General features: G+C 39.6%; 2 protein-coding genes across 3 annotated transcripts; one reads left to right on the top strand and one right to left on the bottom strand.

Annotated features, from left to right (window-relative positions):
* The first annotated feature begins 6,797 nt into the window (after nucleotides 1-6,797).
* On the top strand, nucleotides 6,798-10,320 carry si:ch73-174h16.4 (leucine-rich repeat-containing protein 14). The gene is made up of 3 exons (XM_023297651.3): nucleotides 6,798-7,374; nucleotides 7,456-8,292; nucleotides 8,781-10,320. Exons 1-3 carry the CDS (start codon nucleotides 7,100-7,102, stop codon nucleotides 9,346-9,348), a joined length of 1,680 nt encoding a protein of 559 aa, XP_023153419.1. The 5' UTR covers nucleotides 6,798-7,099; the 3' UTR covers nucleotides 9,349-10,320.
* A 1-nt stretch (nucleotide 10,321) lies between these two features.
* Nucleotides 10,322-18,010, bottom strand: wdr97 (WD repeat domain 97). 2 transcript variants are annotated; one of them, XM_023297653.3, is made up of 21 exons: nucleotides 17,491-18,010; nucleotides 16,731-16,935; nucleotides 16,067-16,644; nucleotides 15,530-15,651; nucleotides 14,717-15,437; nucleotides 14,471-14,619; nucleotides 14,157-14,393; nucleotides 13,976-14,066; nucleotides 13,731-13,863; nucleotides 13,574-13,650; nucleotides 13,425-13,494; nucleotides 13,192-13,344; nucleotides 12,754-12,885; nucleotides 12,436-12,567; nucleotides 12,044-12,232; nucleotides 11,762-11,956; nucleotides 11,565-11,686; nucleotides 11,301-11,469; nucleotides 10,827-10,999; nucleotides 10,675-10,739; nucleotides 10,322-10,594 (listed from the first exon to the last, which is right to left on the bottom strand). In XM_023297653.3, the coding sequence occupies exons 2-21, from the start codon at nucleotides 16,857-16,859 to the stop codon at nucleotides 10,413-10,415; spliced, it is 3,819 nt and encodes a 1,272-aa protein (XP_023153421.2). In that variant the 5' UTR covers nucleotides 16,860-16,935; nucleotides 17,491-18,010; the 3' UTR covers nucleotides 10,322-10,412. The 2 variants fall into 2 exon arrangements, with proteins under 2 accessions (XP_023153421.2, XP_023153422.2); XM_023297654.3 differs by having other exon boundaries at nucleotides 10,675-10,736.
* Nucleotides 18,011-18,139: the final 129 nt, after the last annotated feature.

Genomic DNA, 18,139 nt, shown 5'->3' with positions numbered 1-18,139 from the left:
CGAGAGCTGCCTCATAGACCGTCTTTGTACTGACTGAAGAAATTCTTTAAACTCAGAAAATGTGAAATGAAAGCAAATCTGTCAGTAACATTCTCTGTGTGACTGATTCAACTGATTCCACTTAATATCTCCAATTTAGTGAACTTGTTTTCTCAAGTTCAGTCAATTCAAACCAACTAGTTTTACACTTTCAGCAAATGGGGAGATCCTCAACACAGGAGCCTAAAGAAGGGGGAACTGGCAGGTACCCAACACAACACGCTCACTTAGACCCACAATCTGCTGCTAATGAAATGCACATTATGTTCAACACCATGGAATATGAGACAAAGGCAAAACGCCGGAGTTGAAACACACAAAATGAGTGACAGATAAGCAGAAGGGCAGAGAGGAAGACCATAAATATACGTAAAAACATTTGGTGTTTGCTAATTAACCTGGATGAACCACTAGATGGCAGTAAACGACAATAAAAGCTGATGGCTCTCAAGTCAACAGAGAAAACGTCCTCAAACAGTACAGCTGTGTTTTCCATTATTCCTCATTTTCTTATCAAAAATATAAAACGAGACATATTTTTAAAGCAAATGTTAGGAAACAGAAATCAGAGAGATTGTGAGTTGAAAACATTAATCAATCAGTTAGATTTATTGTGTATGTAATGATTCACTAAACTGTAGCCTCTCTGCTTTTATAGCTCTCACTGAGGTCAAAATAAATACAAACATTTTTCATCTACGATCATACCCATACCTCAGCAGTGTTTTTGTTTGCTATTGTTAAATTTGATAATCATGATGAATACTTTATCAGTAAGTAGATTCAGAGCATGGAAGGAGTTCAAATTTTTGTGCTGCTCTCTCAAGCATGAAATTCATTTCACTGTTGTAATTGATGCTTTGTTTGGGAATGTAATCACTTTGCTTTATTTAGAGAGATGGAGGATTAATTTCACAGAGGGCATAGGTACACGCTGCTATTAATACACACGCAATTCACAAACACAACACAAATAAGCCCTGCTTTTACTTAATTTATCGCTGCAATCCTTTCAGATGACACAAGTGATCTTTGCCCATTTCATTAATCCTGCCTTAATAAAGCAGCTGGTACATCATCATATTTTAACACAAACAAGCAGCGACAGAGAGTCTGCCTGTTTTGATGACGCCTTTGTATCTCAGATGTAAGAATTATGGGTTGACTAATACTTTTTTCAGGGTCACTATCAATACAAATTATTAGTGACTTAATGAGCTAACTTATACACTGGAACTGCTATACAGTTTCAATAAAAATGGAAACCATGGCGTTGAAATTTAGACTCCAAATGCCTTAGTTTATTTGTGAAATATATATATTTAATGAAAAAGGAGCTTTTTTTGAACATTTAGAATTGAATGTTAATAGGCCATTCCTTGCGATGTGTAACTAATCAGATTGTGTTGTTGGTAGGACTTGACTGCAGATACAGAGAAGCAGCTCCATCTAGTGTATCTTTAAAACATATTTAGCAGGTGGAAAAATCTGAACGATACTAGTCGTTGAAACTACACTGAATATCAGATCGGATAATCAGCCAAGCAAAAATATGATGAATACAAAGTCAAAATCAAATTGATTTATAAAGCACATTTCAGCAGGATAAGATTTGAACCAAAGTATTGTACAGTTAAAGCAGACAACCATGAAACACGAATAAACACAAGACAAATCTAAATAACAGTTAAATAATAAGAATGAATGAAAGATACAACATAAAAAGAGATGAAGTCAGAGTGTAAAGCTCTACTTGAATCAAATGAATCTTAACCAGTGACTTTAAAAAGAAAAGTAAGGTCTGAGTATTTTTTTACATAGAAAGGTGGGCTGGACTAGAGTTTAGAAGCAGCTACTGTGATGGTTTGATCGCCTGTTTTTGAGCCTGGATCTCTGAACATCCAAGAGCATTTGGCTGGTCGACCTCAGTTCTCTAATTTGGGTATGAAGATACGAGAGTTCTGATGGGTATAACGGCTCCAACTGATTTAAAACCTCAAAACAAACAAAAAAATGTCTTCAAATCAATCCTGAAACGGACAGGAAGCCGTTGGAGAGACACTGGTACTGGTGATAGCTATGTGACCGCATTTTCTTTCATCTATTAACAGACAAGCTGTATTTTGTAGCAGCTGCAAATGCTAAAGAGATGACTATTCTATACCAACATACAAAAAATGACTATAGATCAAGATGAAAATGACCAACTATCTACACGAACCTTCAGTGTGTGCAACAATCAAAGTGTCCTCAGGAAACTATTATATTTTAGGTAAAATATGCCTTTGAGGTTAAGTTTTTCTGAGCAGAACATCCTAAATAGGCCGCAAACCCTCTTCTGCCGTCACCATCTGTGTAAATACCCAGCTAATATTATAAATCATTAATTGATAATTCTATTAAGGCTTGGATCTTTTAATGTAAAAGCAACTGTGTAAAAAAAAAGCATTGGACCACAATTTCAATTATAACAATAGCAGAAAAGCAGGACACAATGGCAAAAAAAAAAAAAAAAATAGTTTCCTGCAATAACAATAAAAGATGATTGAAAAAAGCATAGACTATTACATTTGTTATATTAAGTCCTTATAGGATGTACATTACTGTAATAATAACTACTAACTGTAACAATGGCTCTGTTCTACTGTTTAATGTTTTTAATTCAGCTTTAGGTATTGTTAATATTTATGCCAACTATAGCAAAATATGCTCCTAGAATAAAGTGTACTATTACTCATAATAATGGGCATCTTGTTAAACAAGGCTAGTGTTTGGATTATTTTCCCCTCCACACAGCGTGCCAAAATTTTATACAAATAGAACTACAGTGTTATTTCTGGTGAAATAAACACAATATGTTCAACAGACTGTTAGCATGGAAGCCAGAACGGAAGAAAACCTGTTGTGTATTTTTTTTTTTTTTTTTTTTTTTTTTACACTATTTTGCATTAGAAAAAAAAACACTAATCAAACAACAACCCAAAGAAACTCCTACAAGAGACTGGATGCTCTTGAAAATTATGGAACAAATACAAAAAAAAAAAGAATTGTATACAGCATCATATATCACCTATTACAACCTTGATTTATTAGTACCGATAAAGCTGTTTATATTATAAGTATATATGAGGACAGAAGCCCTCTGCTCAATGAAGCTTCTCTTTCTCATTTAGCATTTTAGTTAATTTCCTTTTGTGCACTGAGGCAACACATTTTGATCCCAGCAGCTTTTGTTGCTAATCTCATTTAATTTAATTTGCCATGAAACCTCTCCTCAAATTTTTTAATCCTCAAACAAAAAATATCTACACTTGAGTCAGAAGCCCACTTATGCATTCCTGTTCAGTACTAATGCTCACTTGACCACTTCTCTGTGCTCGGGGATAATTATGGTGCCCGGGTTGCTGATTCATTTACAGAAAAATCCAATTTCCTAGATGCGTTGCGCAGCTGCTGCTCTCGTGACATTCCCCCTGTCACATAACTGTCAGTTTAAACCAGTCTGCTTATACGTTTGGCAGCTTAATTTGCATTTTACAAGACCTGCTTCATTGCTGAACCGGGACCTCCTCAACCTCCTGCACTTCAATCACATATATGACCAGTAGAGACTGAATATTGTGGATAATACAAGATATCAGATTTACCTTAAGCCTCACAACATAACACTGAGCATTTAAAACGGACAATATTAAATGTCTTATCTGCAGATGTAGAAATGTTGCAGATGTTTAATTCTTCAGCAGTAGAATAACTGCAATGCACTGGCTTTCTACTTACTTGAATTTGCTGTTAAGAGTCAAAACTCTGGTCTATTAGCCTTTTTCAGATTTTTTGGGTTATCTGTGTGCAATGTTTCAGTTGCAGTCTTGGAATATTGCCAGACGTTTTAATTTTGCCCACAGAAACAACAGTGCTAATGGCACCAGAGAGCGAGCACTTAACCTTTCTGTACCTGCAAATTAATAGATTTTATTCACTGATAAAAGAGCTGTTAAGTGTTTACATAAAGTATGAATTTGCTGGGGCTTTATAAATCTTTAAATAATGACTGAAAATGGATGGTAGATTTCATGTTTGACTTCCTTGCATGGTACTGGACAGAAATAATAGCATTAAATGTCACATCGTTGTTGTTTTTGCCTGTAGATGCAAGTAAAAATCCACTTGTCTCTCTTTTAATAAACTAACCTGCAATAAAATATATTTGGAATTTTTCAAATTTCACCTCACATCTCATGTAACCACCTGAACTGACTCACTTGTTACTCAGATTTCTAGTCTGTATGCCAATGCAAACGAAAGGAAAAAAAATGTTAGCAAGACTAGTGTTATAGGCTGTAGATGGTGCCATTGATGATAAGACAGGAGTTGGAGGCAGCTGAGCTCAAAATGGAAAGATTTGCATTGAGTAATGAGGATGGGCAGGACTCGAAATGAGCATATCAGAGGGACAGCTCAGACAGTTTAAAGACAGAGTAAGAGAGGTGAGATTTAGGAGATGGATGAGAGATCAATTTCTTTATTCCACTTGATAAATGTGACTATTTAATAATTGTTTTTTGCAATTACACTATCCTTGATACAGATGAGATGCTGGTTGTTTTGGGAGAAGAATGCTGAGGATAAAAGAGGTTTAAAGGTCTGATAAGAGAGGACATGCAGGTGGCTGGTGTGACAGAGGAAAATGGAGAGGACTGAAAGAGATGGAAAGCCATGATCCCTTATGGAAGCAGTGGGGGAAAAAAGTAGACATGAGTGCAAACTTAAAGCTTGCATCTCCCTCTAGTGGATATAGGTATGATATTACAGCAAACATCACATTGTTAACATTCCCTGAAACATATATTGCAATATTAGGTTGCCTGCTTCCAAGCTTCATTGATTTTTTTTTTTTTTTTTTTTTTAAATAAAGAAGTGTCACAAACACTGTTTATTATAGATAAAATTGAAAAAGTACATAAGTGAGGTAGTGGGGTCTTTTCTTTATTAATAACTGATTCCTATAACTGGTTCTTAATTCAAAATATGCTCAAAAAATAAAGGAAAATAGGCACTTTACTTGCATGTTTAACAGAGTTTATTAAGAAGCAGCATCAATGATATTTTTTTCTGAATTTTCTCCAAGTCAGATTTTGATTGGCTTGCAAATGAAAGTAAATTTCACATCTGGAGCAGCCAGTATCAGACAATATTGATCATGAGTTGAGCTGGAAGTGAAGCTTGTCTTACTGTAGTTTCAAAAGATCTGGGACTTTGAGTGACCCCTGTTTAATTATTACATCTATTTATGTAGTTATTGCTTCATTTTTGAAATTCACTTTAAAATTTATTTCATAGCTATGTTAATGTACCCCATGGGGGCTACTGTGGGAGTATGGGCTAAAAATGCTCCGATTAAATGCACTCACCATACAGATGTCTTTTGAATATTTATCCCCTCTTCTTGTCAAAAGACAACCTAAAAACCACAAAGAAATATAGATAAATATTTAAATGGCACCCAACAAACGTTTCAAATATTCATCGTTCAGTTGTTTTTAAAGCTTTTCAAGGAAGTACCAGTATTTAGACGGACTCTCACTCAAGCTAGTCTCAGTTGATAGACAGGTCCAAATATGTTAGCTTGCAAGAGGACACGCATCAAAACGTCCCCCCCCCGCCCTCCAAAAAAGGCAAATACAAACAAATATAAAAGAAATAAAAGTTAAAAGCCACAAATTACCGTGTGTGTCTCTCGGACGGTGAAGAATATGGTTGTTTGGGGCCGTAAGGTTTTTCCTCTGTATTCGTTTTTCGTCTGGCCCAAATTACTACAGGTGAGACCGCTAAGTAACCTCTGGTCATGTGACCTGTTATATTCGTCATCAAAATAAAATATAATAATAATAAAGACCATTACATTTTTAAACAAGCATTAATTTCAGAGTGGTATGCCTTCAAAGTTACCTTTTTTAAATGTCTTATTTATTACACTTTTAATCGACCTCAATGACTGTATAATCTCAAACATTAATGAAATTACGACATAAGATATTAACACAAATTTGAAACTGAAATCTCTATGAGACCTGACAGGTACCAATCGAATTATTACATTTAATTATTAATTCATTTAACCATTTATTGCTTTGTAATTTGAAGATTTATTTTATGCCCTTAAGAAAAACAAAGACCTATCTAACTATTACATTTAATTATTCACTTATGTATCCATTTATTGCTTTTTTAAATTTAAGGATGTATTTTATGTCCTTTAGAAAACAAAGACCTATCTAATTATTACATATAATTATTAATTTAATCATTCATTTATTGTATTTTTTTTTATTTGAGGGTTTATTTCAAGTTAACATGTATTTTTTGATTTAAATGTAATATTTACTCACACATTTACGTATTTAATAATGAATAAAATGGTATTTTATACGTATGTATAAGAAGGAGTAGTTTCTGCATAGAAGCCTCCGGAAGGTTAAAGGTCAGGGCTAAACTTGACACTATAGTCAATATCTCAACTAAAGCAGAACGATATGTTGTTGTTTTCCCTCTACAGAAATCAAAAACATTTCCTAGTATTACCTCCTTATTCGGATGCCTCATTGAAGCGACGTAGAACACAATTTTCAGTACTGCAACTTCTTAAATCTATAAACTAACGTGTTCAAAAGATTCTCCACTCTGTGCTTCAATTTCTACAGCCGTGACGTGTCAGCTGTGCGTGCTACGTCACTGACGTGCGTCTGTCTACAGTGTAAACAGTCCTGCTGCAGCAGCTGCTGCTCCAGTGTTTGCTAACATGAAGAGCCAGCATATAATATTTCGCTCCGAAGATCTTCTACTCGTCGCTGCATAAATTATTACTTTTAATAATCCCAGCAGCTATCGGATGAAGTTTTAAATTCTTTTTTGGGGCTTTACAAGGACGCATCAAATTGCTGTCATAAAGCTAATCTTAGTGTAGAAGCCAGTTAAGCTAGATAGCTCTCAGATGTACTGTACACTCATTCTGCTGCTACGTTTTTAAACTTAAAAGCTCGCTCTGCTTTGTGCTGAAACGATGCTTAGCTTGGTGAGCCTTTGTGCCAAGGAGGTGGTGAGTGACCACAGCTCGTCGCCCGGCTGGCTGCAGTGGGTTCCCAGGGAGCTGTACCGCCCGCTGCTGGAGGCCGCGTTCGCCAGCTGCAGACCACTGGCGGTGGGTGAGCTGGTTCAGCGGTGGCCTGAACGCACACTGCGGGTCGGAGGACGGAGGAAACAGGGCCAAACTGCGCCGAATCGTCTCTGCATTCAGGCCCTTTTATTGGCAGTTGTCAGAGGACTGTCTGATCGGAGGTGAGGAGTGGTTTGGAGCATTATCTGTAATATCAGTCTTGTTTCTGTGAGCAATCTTTAAGACTTTTATTTCTTATCTAGGTGTTCACTGCAAATACTAGACCTCTGTGGACTCCAAGGAGATGAGGGAGGGATGGGAGACCCGATGGGAGGCTGGTCCCTAACTGTAGCCCTTTGCACCATGGTCGTTCAGGCCAGAGCTGGAGCTCAGAGATCACAGAGGAAAGAAGGGGAGTGGGAGAGAAAACGTTTCTCAGCTCTGGAGAGAGACAGGGACATAAAGAGAGAGAGAGGACAGAGGAAGAGGGGACAGGAGCTAAATGGTGATGAAACAAGCAATGACAGAGAGAAGATTGGATCTTCTGGACTAGTGAGTGAAGAGGACCTGAGTAAAGGAGTCAGGAGGAGGATGGAGATGAGGAAGAAGCAAGAGAAAGCAATGACAGGATCAGAAGGCAATAAAATTGAGACTGATGAAAAAGAGGCAGATAATGAAGTTTTGGTGCATGTGAGAGCCGATCTTTTTGTCAATGCCCGCTCTTGGGAGCGTGTTCGAGTGGCTCTGAGCACATCAGGACCTCTAAAGCTTCAGTGCAGATATCTACGTGTGGAAGAGATTTCAGTGTCGAGTATCAGGACCCTGCTAGACCTCCTGCCTCGCAGAGGTCTTTTGGGCATCGACGTTCGCTACAGCAGCCTCGGGGTGGCTGGCTTGGCTGAACTGCTTCCTCTGCTCTCCACCTTTCCTGCACTGAAATCCCTCCGTCTGCACTACTGTAACTTGGACTTTCGCCGAGACCACGTTGGCCAGGAAGAGGCCCTGAGGGACCTGTCACGGGGCCTGACACACTTGCAAGAACTGCGACGGCTCAGCCTCACTGCGCTGCGCCTGCCTGGTCAGCTGCGTGTGCTGCTCAGGTATCACTTGTTTCCCCATTTTACTTGTTCTAATTTTGTATCGATCAAGTGTATTGAGTGTAGTACATAACACATTGCAAGGTTTTCTCCAAACCTCCATGTTATGAAAATCTTTGTATTTCTGAATCAATAACATCTGATGAGACTTAATCTTTTAGAAAAGATTTAGATGTAGAAAAGAGAAATTGAACCAAGTAAATGCTTATGTGATGTTTTTTTCTGTGGATTAGACAAAACAGCTAATTTGAATACACCACTTGCTTTTATTAATATTTCCTGGCTTTATAAATTTAATGTTTAACCAGTTAATCAAGAAAATTAGCAGATTAACTGATAATGCTGACTATCTACTCCCTTATTTAAAGCACATTTGCAGCCACCTTTAAAAAAAACCCATAAACAATGAACCTCTTCTGTGAGTGTTTGAATTAAATAATTAAAATGATGTGTTATATTTAAGTGTTTTGCTCCTCCATCTTTTGTCACAGCTCGCTGCCTCAGCCTCTAGAGATCCTGGAGCTGCCCTATTTGAGCCTGAGTCCAGCTGACCTCGCCTATCTGTCCTGCAGCCATCATGCTTCTACACTGCAGCAGCTGGATCTGAGTGAAAACCGTCTGGATGTAAACACTCTACCTTCTATCTGCCGCCTTCTCTCCCAGGCTTCCAGCAGCCTGCAGCACCTCTCTCTAAGCGGCTGTGGTCTGACTGATGGCCTGCTGGGGCTCCTGTTGCCCTCAGTGGGGGGCTGCTGGGCTCTCAAGAGCTTGGCTTTGGCCCTGAACCCTCTCTCCATGACTGGCCTCATGGACCTTGTGAGGATGGCTGTGAGAATGCGCTCCCTGAGACAGCTACTCTACCCCAACCCCCTGGAGGATTACCAGCCGGGCCTTCCGGATCTCCCATCCAGCGCTCAGCTCTTAGACTGGCCTCTGGATGAAGCCACAGACATAAACTTGACCAGCAGCCAACTGAACAGGGTGCTGATTGACAGTGGACGCTCTGATCTCTTCCTGACCTGTGACCTTCTCAATTACGATAAAGACCTGGTGGACTAGAGCAGGTGTCAGGGGAAGAACCCTGGTGTTTTTTAGGTCACTCGCCGACATATCAGAGCAATGTACACAAGCCTGACAATCAAACCGTCTCATGGAAAATAAGTATTTAAACATTTTGTGCCTTTTCTCTGTGACTGTTTGTCTCATGAGAAATATAAAAAAAAAAAAATCAGTTAAAACAGGCAAATGAAATTAAAAAGATGTCAGTCATTGCAATGCAGACCTCCACCAAGGCCCAGCAATCTACCTTAACTGTTGTTTTTCAATCAAACCTGTCTGATTTAGATGACAGAGTTTGCATTGAAGGGCTATCAAATCAAGTTTTTCAAAATGATGCATCAAAACGTAACATAAAAATGTACAAGTTGGTCTGATGCTGTGCCACAAATAGACCTCTGGAGATTTGGTGGTTACACACAAATGTACACTCTGCTAAATGGTAGAGACACTAATATGCCATTCAATCAGAAGGTGCTGCAATACTTTAATAAATACACTTATTGGCTGTCTAAAATCAAGTGTAGTATTTGAGTTACTGCTGGCTTTCTACCAAAAATTATTAATCCTTTATTAAATAGGTTACAAGGATAGTTAAGTAGAAGTCATTCATTTAAATACAGTGTCTGATCAGTCTGCAACATGTGCAAACTACATGCAAACAGAAGAAACTACAAGTTTAAAAGTGTTTTTTGTTATATATGAAATGAATGTAACAAGATATTTCTTTTTAAATTGTGGCAAGTTTTTATCTTTTTAAGTTTTATTCAGTAATATACAATGTTTGTGCTGTTAATAATTCACCTATTTTTCACACTGTATTTCTTGAATGTTTGTTTTAAAATATTCATACTTCAAGCTTTCTGTATTCTTCCACCAGCATCAGGAAGTTAGTTTACCAAATCAGCCTTCTTCTTTGCTACCAAAATGCATTTACATACTGAAAGTCACAGAATAAATCAGTTACAAACCAAAGTTTTGAGAGCTGTTTAATTGTTGCAAATGGTTTAAAGTGTGGTACAGGTGTTACTGGGATTGCTACAGACTATGTTACATTCTGAGAAGCATCATCTGTAGTACTCTACCCAGGACTGACGTTGAATGAAGTAGCGTCGAGTCGAGCTCCTCACCCAGTCCTCGTCTGAGTAGGTTTGAAATGGGCTCAGAGTGACTCGAGGTAACGGCAAACAGATGAAACCGGGGAAGTGCATCAGGAAGGGACGATTTTGTAGAGGGGGCAGAGTTATACCTGAATAATCATAAAGACATTATGTTTATTTTGCACAAGTAAACCATTATATTTAATCATGTTTTATAGTGACATCTCACCTGGCGGCCTGCGTGTCCTGGTCATGCTGTACGTCTCTCCTAGACGAAAGATTGGTTGGGAACTACTACACAAACACACAACAAAGTGTGAAAAAACTGTAACAGTTGATCATGAATATAGGACTCTGCTATATGCACATTCTTTCACATACCAGTCATACAAAGGCAAAAGCACTGTGTTTTTGCTGCCAGCAGGTGCAACAGATCTGGCTCTACTGTGCTCCTCTTTTTTCACAGAGCAGAAATAATTCAGCACATCCACCATGCTGAAGGTTGAGGGTTTCCAATTTGCTGTACTCCTGAGGTACAGATACCTGTTATGCTCCTGGTAGCGTGGAAAAGAAAGCGGAAAGCAATTAATCAAAGTAAGTAGCAGTTGGTCAACAGCAATGTCACAAGCTCTCATCTACTCCTATTTAGAGGAGTGAAGGTCACAGTAAAGGACATCAGAAGCAGTGCAGAGCTGATTCACAGAAGGAGAGCCTCTCAGTTTTCAAACAGCTGTTCCCACCTTTTGTCACACTCAGAAATACTTCAACGGATGGTGATAGCGAACAGCAAATATGGTGTAAATTTCCAAATGTAAATGTGGCATAGAGAGATAACAATGCAAATATCTCAGTTACTTTGTATCTGGAGATCCATAACTCCAACCACCAGTCTGCTCTGTCGTGGAGGCTCTTCCAGGGGTCTGAATCGTCCTGCAGCTCTGAGTCCCAGCTTTCCAACTCGGGCCACAGCCACTGTTTAGCCTCATCCACACCTAATCTTCTCAGAATGGGCATTACTGTCTCCCTATTAACAAAACCACAGCAAATACAAACCTTTTGTCATTTCACAAATTATAAATACAAACATGAAATAGAATGTTTCAACACTGATAGACTAACCGAAGGCCTAGTTTTTTATAGGCTAGAAGAGTTAGAAGCGTCTTCACGAGATCACAACTAGCAGATCTTAGACGCACCAACAGCTTTAACATTTCAGCCAGCATACTTCGTTCCAAAGGCGACTGAAACACACACATAAAATCAATCACAGCCTCATAACCAACACCCCAAACTGCACAATCTGGATCTTACAGTACCATGTCATGTTGTGCAAATTTGTGCAGGCAGTCAATGAGGCCTTGGTAAAGTTTGTCTATATTCTGTAAGAGCCCCTGGCTGTGCAGGATCTGCACTGCAGCGAGGATCTTTATCTTGGACAGGATGCTGCAGGTCTGCAGATGGTTCAGCAGCAGCAGGGAGAAGTCCTCTGGAGACAGGATGCTGTGGATACTCTGCACACATGTATATACGCACCTCAAGATGTAAACTTTATCACTTATGCATAACAGTGCATTGCAGTTATCTTTGCTTTATGCTACCTTTCTATCAGGGAACAAGTCAATAAACCAGTCCATCTCTGCAAACTGTTTCAGAAATGCTGGCACTTCAGGGGACGGTTCTCTCTGTGGAGGTGGTGTTGGGCTCCTGGGAATAAAACGAGGACGAGGTGGAGCCGGAGGAGGGGTTTGGGGTTTGGGTTGCTCTACTGGAGAAATGATCTCTGGAGGCTACAGGAAGAAGTCAAACAGATACAAGAACTGCTGTTTGAATGTCATGTGTCTTATGATAAAATAAGACAAGATAAGATAAAACTTTATTAATCCAGAAGGAAATAGTTTTTTCAGATACTGCTCAGAAAACAAAATAGAATAATATTAGGAAATGCAGCACCTAGTAAAAAAGCAGAAAAAATAAAAAACTGAGACAATACTCTTATCTCTTTTTCCTCTTCCACAATGACGGGTTTCTTGGGTAAGACTCTCTTAACAGGCGGTGGCTTGACTTTTATTGCGATTGCTGGCGTCTTTTTCTTCAGCAGTTGTACATTTTGCTCCATGGTATCCTAGAAGACATAGAAAAAAGACAAACAAATCCTCAAATATTTAGATATCAACACCACTCTGTTGAAGATATAAATTCTACTTTTTTCTACTACATTTTAATCTATTCCTGTGCTTCACTTCATTCATTTAAACAAACACCCAGAGTGCTGATATGCAAGGTTGGACATCATGGCAACAGTGCATACCTTCTCCACGGGTCTTGTAGGAACGTTCGGTTTAGGGCCAACGTCCTTCTTTACCATATGAAAGTCACAAGGCCTGATGTCATTTAGTTCAGAATAAAATGAAGATTCATCAAAGGTGTCCTCCAAATTAACCTGTAAACAGAATATTAGACGTTTGACAATAGAAATCTCTCTGCATAATGGAAATGTGAAGAAAAAAAAGCATTAAACAAAAGTCACTTCCTGCGAAATAATCATTACAGATGGTCTTTAAAGACTTATAGACAAGGAAACGTGTTGGTTGTTATTATGTTTACATCTAGATGTGGGTGTCCTACAATGTCTGCTGTACATGGCGCTGGCTCAAGGAAAGCTTGAAATTAAGTTGATTAATTCTGCATTTTGTTGAAACTGAAGATGGACAAGTAAAATCTGTGGATTTAGGAGAGTAGAAAAAACCTTAATTTTGAGTGGAAGGCCATATATTATTTTCATGTAGCGATCAAAGGCCTCTTTCTTGGTTTGCGCCGTACTCGGAGGCTTCCCTTTTTTGCATTTAACTGTGCCTTGCAGGAGTGCAGCTAGGTCCATGCTCGAGGTTACTAAGCTCTCCTGAAACAAGACAAGTGAAAAGGATTTCATTCATTTGTTTGAATAATGCATCTGCAACTGACAAACATTGTCTCACACACCTTCTGTTCTGGCTCAGTCAGTAATTGATTGCTGGCGATTGCTTGTGATTCCTCTTTATCTGTGGAAATCCTGTTTGTACCAGTGTTGCTCTTAACTTTTAGGTCGTTATTCTGCATTATTTTTGATATGTAAAATGTATAAACCTTACTTTGTTTGGTTGTATGTCTCTTTACTCTCTGGGATAGGCAAGTCAGGAGGAGGCACGACACAATAAGAGTAAGGGAGCTGTAAAAATTTAAAGGAAACACAGAAGCATTACTGTATATGTTTTAATCCACAGTCAGCCATCCAGTTGAATGTCTTACTGTTTGTCTGTAGTTCTGTGGAAGGAGCTTTGCACAGTTCATCCTGTACAGGTCACCTCTAATGCCAAGAAACAGTTCTCCTCCAAACCCACCATATGCAAGACACTCAGGGGCTGCATTCAGCTGGAGCGTCCTAGAAGGGTCACAGACGAAAATAAACATGCAGTATGTAGAAACAGTGTGAACTACAGGCTGTTTTTCACATATGTTACGGTAAAGATCAGAGACGAGTCCTGAACTCCAACCTGATGAGGTGATTCTCCTTGTTCCAGATATGCATCGTCTTATCTAGACTGCTGGAAACAAACATCTCCAGATCAGGAAACACACACAGTCCTGCAAAAAATGAAACACTTTCAAACACATGGGAACAACAGCACAATCCCCAGCATGTAATTTCTTAGCAATACAAACTCTTTCTATGACCTGTGCAGTGGTCTGAATGCCCTTCTGTGGGCTGGTTATCTGTCTGGCTCTGGTTGAGTAGGTTGAAGTGTTTCAGATTATAGGAGCCACTGTTGGGCTCTTGAAACGTCAGGGCCAGCTGAGGACCCAGAGCTGCCAGGTAGACTTGAGGCTGACCACAGTGCAGGCTCAGTTGTTTGGTGAGACACTCCCTGATGTAAGGGTTTACTCTCCACACCACCACTGTCAAGTCCTCGCCTTGACAAATTGGGACAAAGTCATCAAATCATCAGTGACACATATACAAAAGGCAGAAAAGTTACATTTATAAATACCTGTGGAGAGGAGGTAGTTGTTCTCAGGATACACCTGCACTGTGGTTACTCTTTGTCCATTGTGTGCTGGAGTCCTGTATGAGACTTTCCCATCCTTCATTTTCAGAACACTCACACAGCCTCCACTTTGGCCAAGAATGATCAAAAACCTGTCTCAGACACATATATATATATAATCAAATTTGTGGGGGAAAAAAAGAATCTTTTGGCACCACTGAATATTTACTCTGAAATGAAGATGCGCACTTATTCTTGCCATCATCCAGCGCTGCCTTGTTCCTCTGACTGCAGCCCCTCCTGTCCTGTAAACTCCTCCAGTCCTCTAGAGCTTTCTCTGTTTCTGGCACATAACTGTAGAGAACCAGGCAGCAAGCTGGGCCAGGGATCGGCAGATTCCGGGCATCATTTTCTGTCACGTCGTCCCTCTGCTGCCAGGGCCCCTGACCTCTGCCTTTCCACTCTTGCATCAAAGTGATTGGATTAGTGAGTGTGTTGGCTTGGAGCACTGTACCTGCCTCAGTTAAGGCCAGCAGAATCTCTTTGTGCATGCAGTAGTCAGCACATAGAATCTTGTTCTTTGCCTTGAAAGAGGTCAACACTGCTCCTGTTTCTGCAGCCACAAGAGTGATATTGCTGTCGTCACTGAGGCAGAGGACTCGTGTAGGGTAAGGAGCAGGCAGGGATGACACTAGGATTTGTCTCAGCGGAGCACCTTTATCTGCTCTCAGTTGACAGTGGAGGGTGTATAAAGTTCTGATGGTCCAAAAGTCCACCCCTTCGTGCGAAAAAGAGAAGAAGGTGTCTCCTCTTCTGGTGCCTCCAATGTACAAAGGAGCATTTTTCTGCTCTGTGTGGATGCAATCGACTGCATCACGCTCTTCCACATTCCAGCAACGGATTGTACAATCCACTGAGGATGACACCAGCATGCTCAACTCAGAGCAGTAGAACAGGGAATTCACCACATCTAAATACAAAGGAGCAAACACAGAGCAGAAAAAAAATCAACATGACGTTCAATCATAAAGATGCAGAAACAGAACTATGGAGTGAATTTACCATTATGTCCTGAAAAAGCTACGCGTAGCTTCCAGCCTGGACTCCACGCTCTAATAGACAAGTCTTGGTAAGCAATGATCAAACAGTCCAGTTGAGAGCAGTACACCATTGCAGTGACATCGCTGTAAAAAATAACTGGTTACTCTTTATTCAGTCTCCCTTCACCACATACACTCATTGTCCACTTTATTAGACACACCATACCAATTTACTGCAATTCAGTACAGCAGTTCTGCCATGAATTCAACCTTTTCAAAGCTCAATATGTCAATTTATTGTTGACTTAGTTGGAAATGGGTCAATTCAATTCTAAGATTATTACTGAGGTTAAAGATGGTCTTGTACTGGGTTATGTTATGTTGAGAGATTTTTGCATTTTTTTTGTCTGATGAGTGCAGAATATAAGTCACATCTCCAAATATAATAGCAGCAACACTAATAGTAGTACAAACACTTTAATAACAAACTGCACAAAGACTATTTAGGTCTACCTAATGAAGTGGCCACTAACTATATTTCACATGCATCCATACACACCATTTGTAGACGGTCTGCCTTTGCTCCAGAACCTTCCCGGCATCGAGGTCGACCACTGTCACGACCTCTCCACATGCAACAAAGGCCCTGTGGGGCCTGTCGGATCGTGGAGGGACCAGTGCCATGTGGTTGAAGGAGCTTTGCTGCAGCCCCTCCTGTATCTTCACCTTACACCTCATGAGCATCACCGACCACACACACACATTCCCCACACCTGCAGTCACCAACTCTGTGGAGTGCTCTGCAGCCTGACACACTCTTATGTCCAATGCATCGTCACCAGCCACCAGTGGCCGTAGCTCGCTGTCCAGGCGTGTGAAGACTGGCCCGGGGCCCCATCCCACCAGAAAGCCTGAGATCTTTGTAGCAGTCAAGCCCATGAAAGGTAAGCGTGCTGAGAAATTCTGCTTGCAGCTATCAGTTTTGTAAAGACAGACTGTGTTGTCTGAGTGGAGGCTAATGAACGCCGCAGAGGCCTCAGAATACATCATGAAACGCACAGGGCTGCTGCAGGGGAAATGCTGCAGGCGACGGAGTCCATGAGTGAACAAGCGCTGCACATTCTCAAAGAAGATGATCTGGAAAAACAGACAAAGAGAGGGCATATAAGGTGTGAAAAACCTCTGACAATGCTCATTGTAGGTTTAGCATCATGGTAGTCTACCTTGCCCAAAGGTTGCTCCACATCCTGCTTGAGCACAATCTGTTTTTCAGGTGTTCGCTTCTTTGTGGGGGTGGGACTGGTGGGTAGGAGGACTGTAGTTGTTGTGCTCCTCTCACCAGGGGTCATCATCTCCACTGCTTCTTTACACGGGATTCAAAATCTCTGAAATCTCCTGTTTTTGCTGGTGGTAGTCACTTGTGCATGTCTAGAAAAAGGGAATAAAATTGTGCTGTTTGTGTCATTTTCTTAAATGCTTTGAAGACTCTATCTAAAAATAGAGAAACAACTTCGCAAGTTATCTAACTATCTGTCAAGTCACCTGCCATTACTGCTTTTATTTTGACCTTTAACACTTCTGTAACTCCTTTAGGTTCTTAACCCTGGTTCTTGTCAGATGGGAGTCCTTAGCACACAACAATACAATAAATAATTGAGTAAAAAGAGCTAGTTTCAGAGCAACATGGCGATCATCTTTTTCCTATTCTGTTATATACAATTTAAAATTGATCTGAAGCTTAACACTTACTGTGTGTACACCCATGTGCAATATCCTTAAAAAGTGGGGGAAAAAATACAAAAAACAAACAAAAGTCATTTACCTTTTGGGTACTGCTTCGCATAAATATCGTTGTCATTGTTATGTTCATGAGCTAGCGTTAGCCAAATCAGTTTTTCTGGTCTTCTACAAAGCTGCGGATTTATAGGTGTGACTCTAAAGCGAGGTAAACTATATGTTTACATTCCGGTGTCAAGTACTTACCTGTCGCGGATATAGAAGTAGGCCCGCATTCTATTTAATGTTATGATAAGTTAGTTAAAAACACGATTTAAGCTAGCATAAGTGCGAAAAGTTTGCCGTCTTCCCATTGTTCGTTGCTAGGCAACAGGTCGGTCGCTCTAACTTCATACTGAAGACCTGGCGGTGACATTATACAATAAAAATTATATTTTCTAGACTCTTTCCAGTCGGTTTTGGACTCAAGATATTCAAATTTGAAAACTTTTAGACCAATAAAATAAATAGAAATGTATTATTTCACCACCAGAATTGCAATCCTTGCAATATACACAATCTATGTGTTGCTGAAAAAATATTCGATTTTTTGCCTTGTCGTTAACTTTTTTGAAAATAAAAAAAACAAGTGTCTGATGAATTCTTTTTTTTATTTAAACTGCATTATTTTCCCAAATATATATATTTTTTGAGAAATAGTTCTCATTGAAATCTTCACTTCGGAAAAGAGCATTAAAAGACAATATATTAACGTTTGTTCTTTATCAATATTTTTGAGACTTTGCTTTTTTTGTATCAGGCTTATTTTATTATTATTTATTTATTATTGTGTTCCCACCATTTCTAAAATCCTGTCAGTTTAACCTGGTGAGGTTAACAAGTCAGTCCCCATGTG

The sequence above is a fragment of the Amphiprion ocellaris genome, chromosome 22 (genome assembly GCF_022539595.1).
Source record: "Amphiprion ocellaris isolate individual 3 ecotype Okinawa chromosome 22, ASM2253959v1, whole genome shotgun sequence".
NCBI lineage: Eukaryota > Metazoa > Chordata > Actinopteri > Pomacentridae > Amphiprion > Amphiprion ocellaris.
The sequence above is the reverse complement of the archived record's forward strand: the minus strand, read 5'-3'. Positions and strand labels throughout refer to the sequence as shown.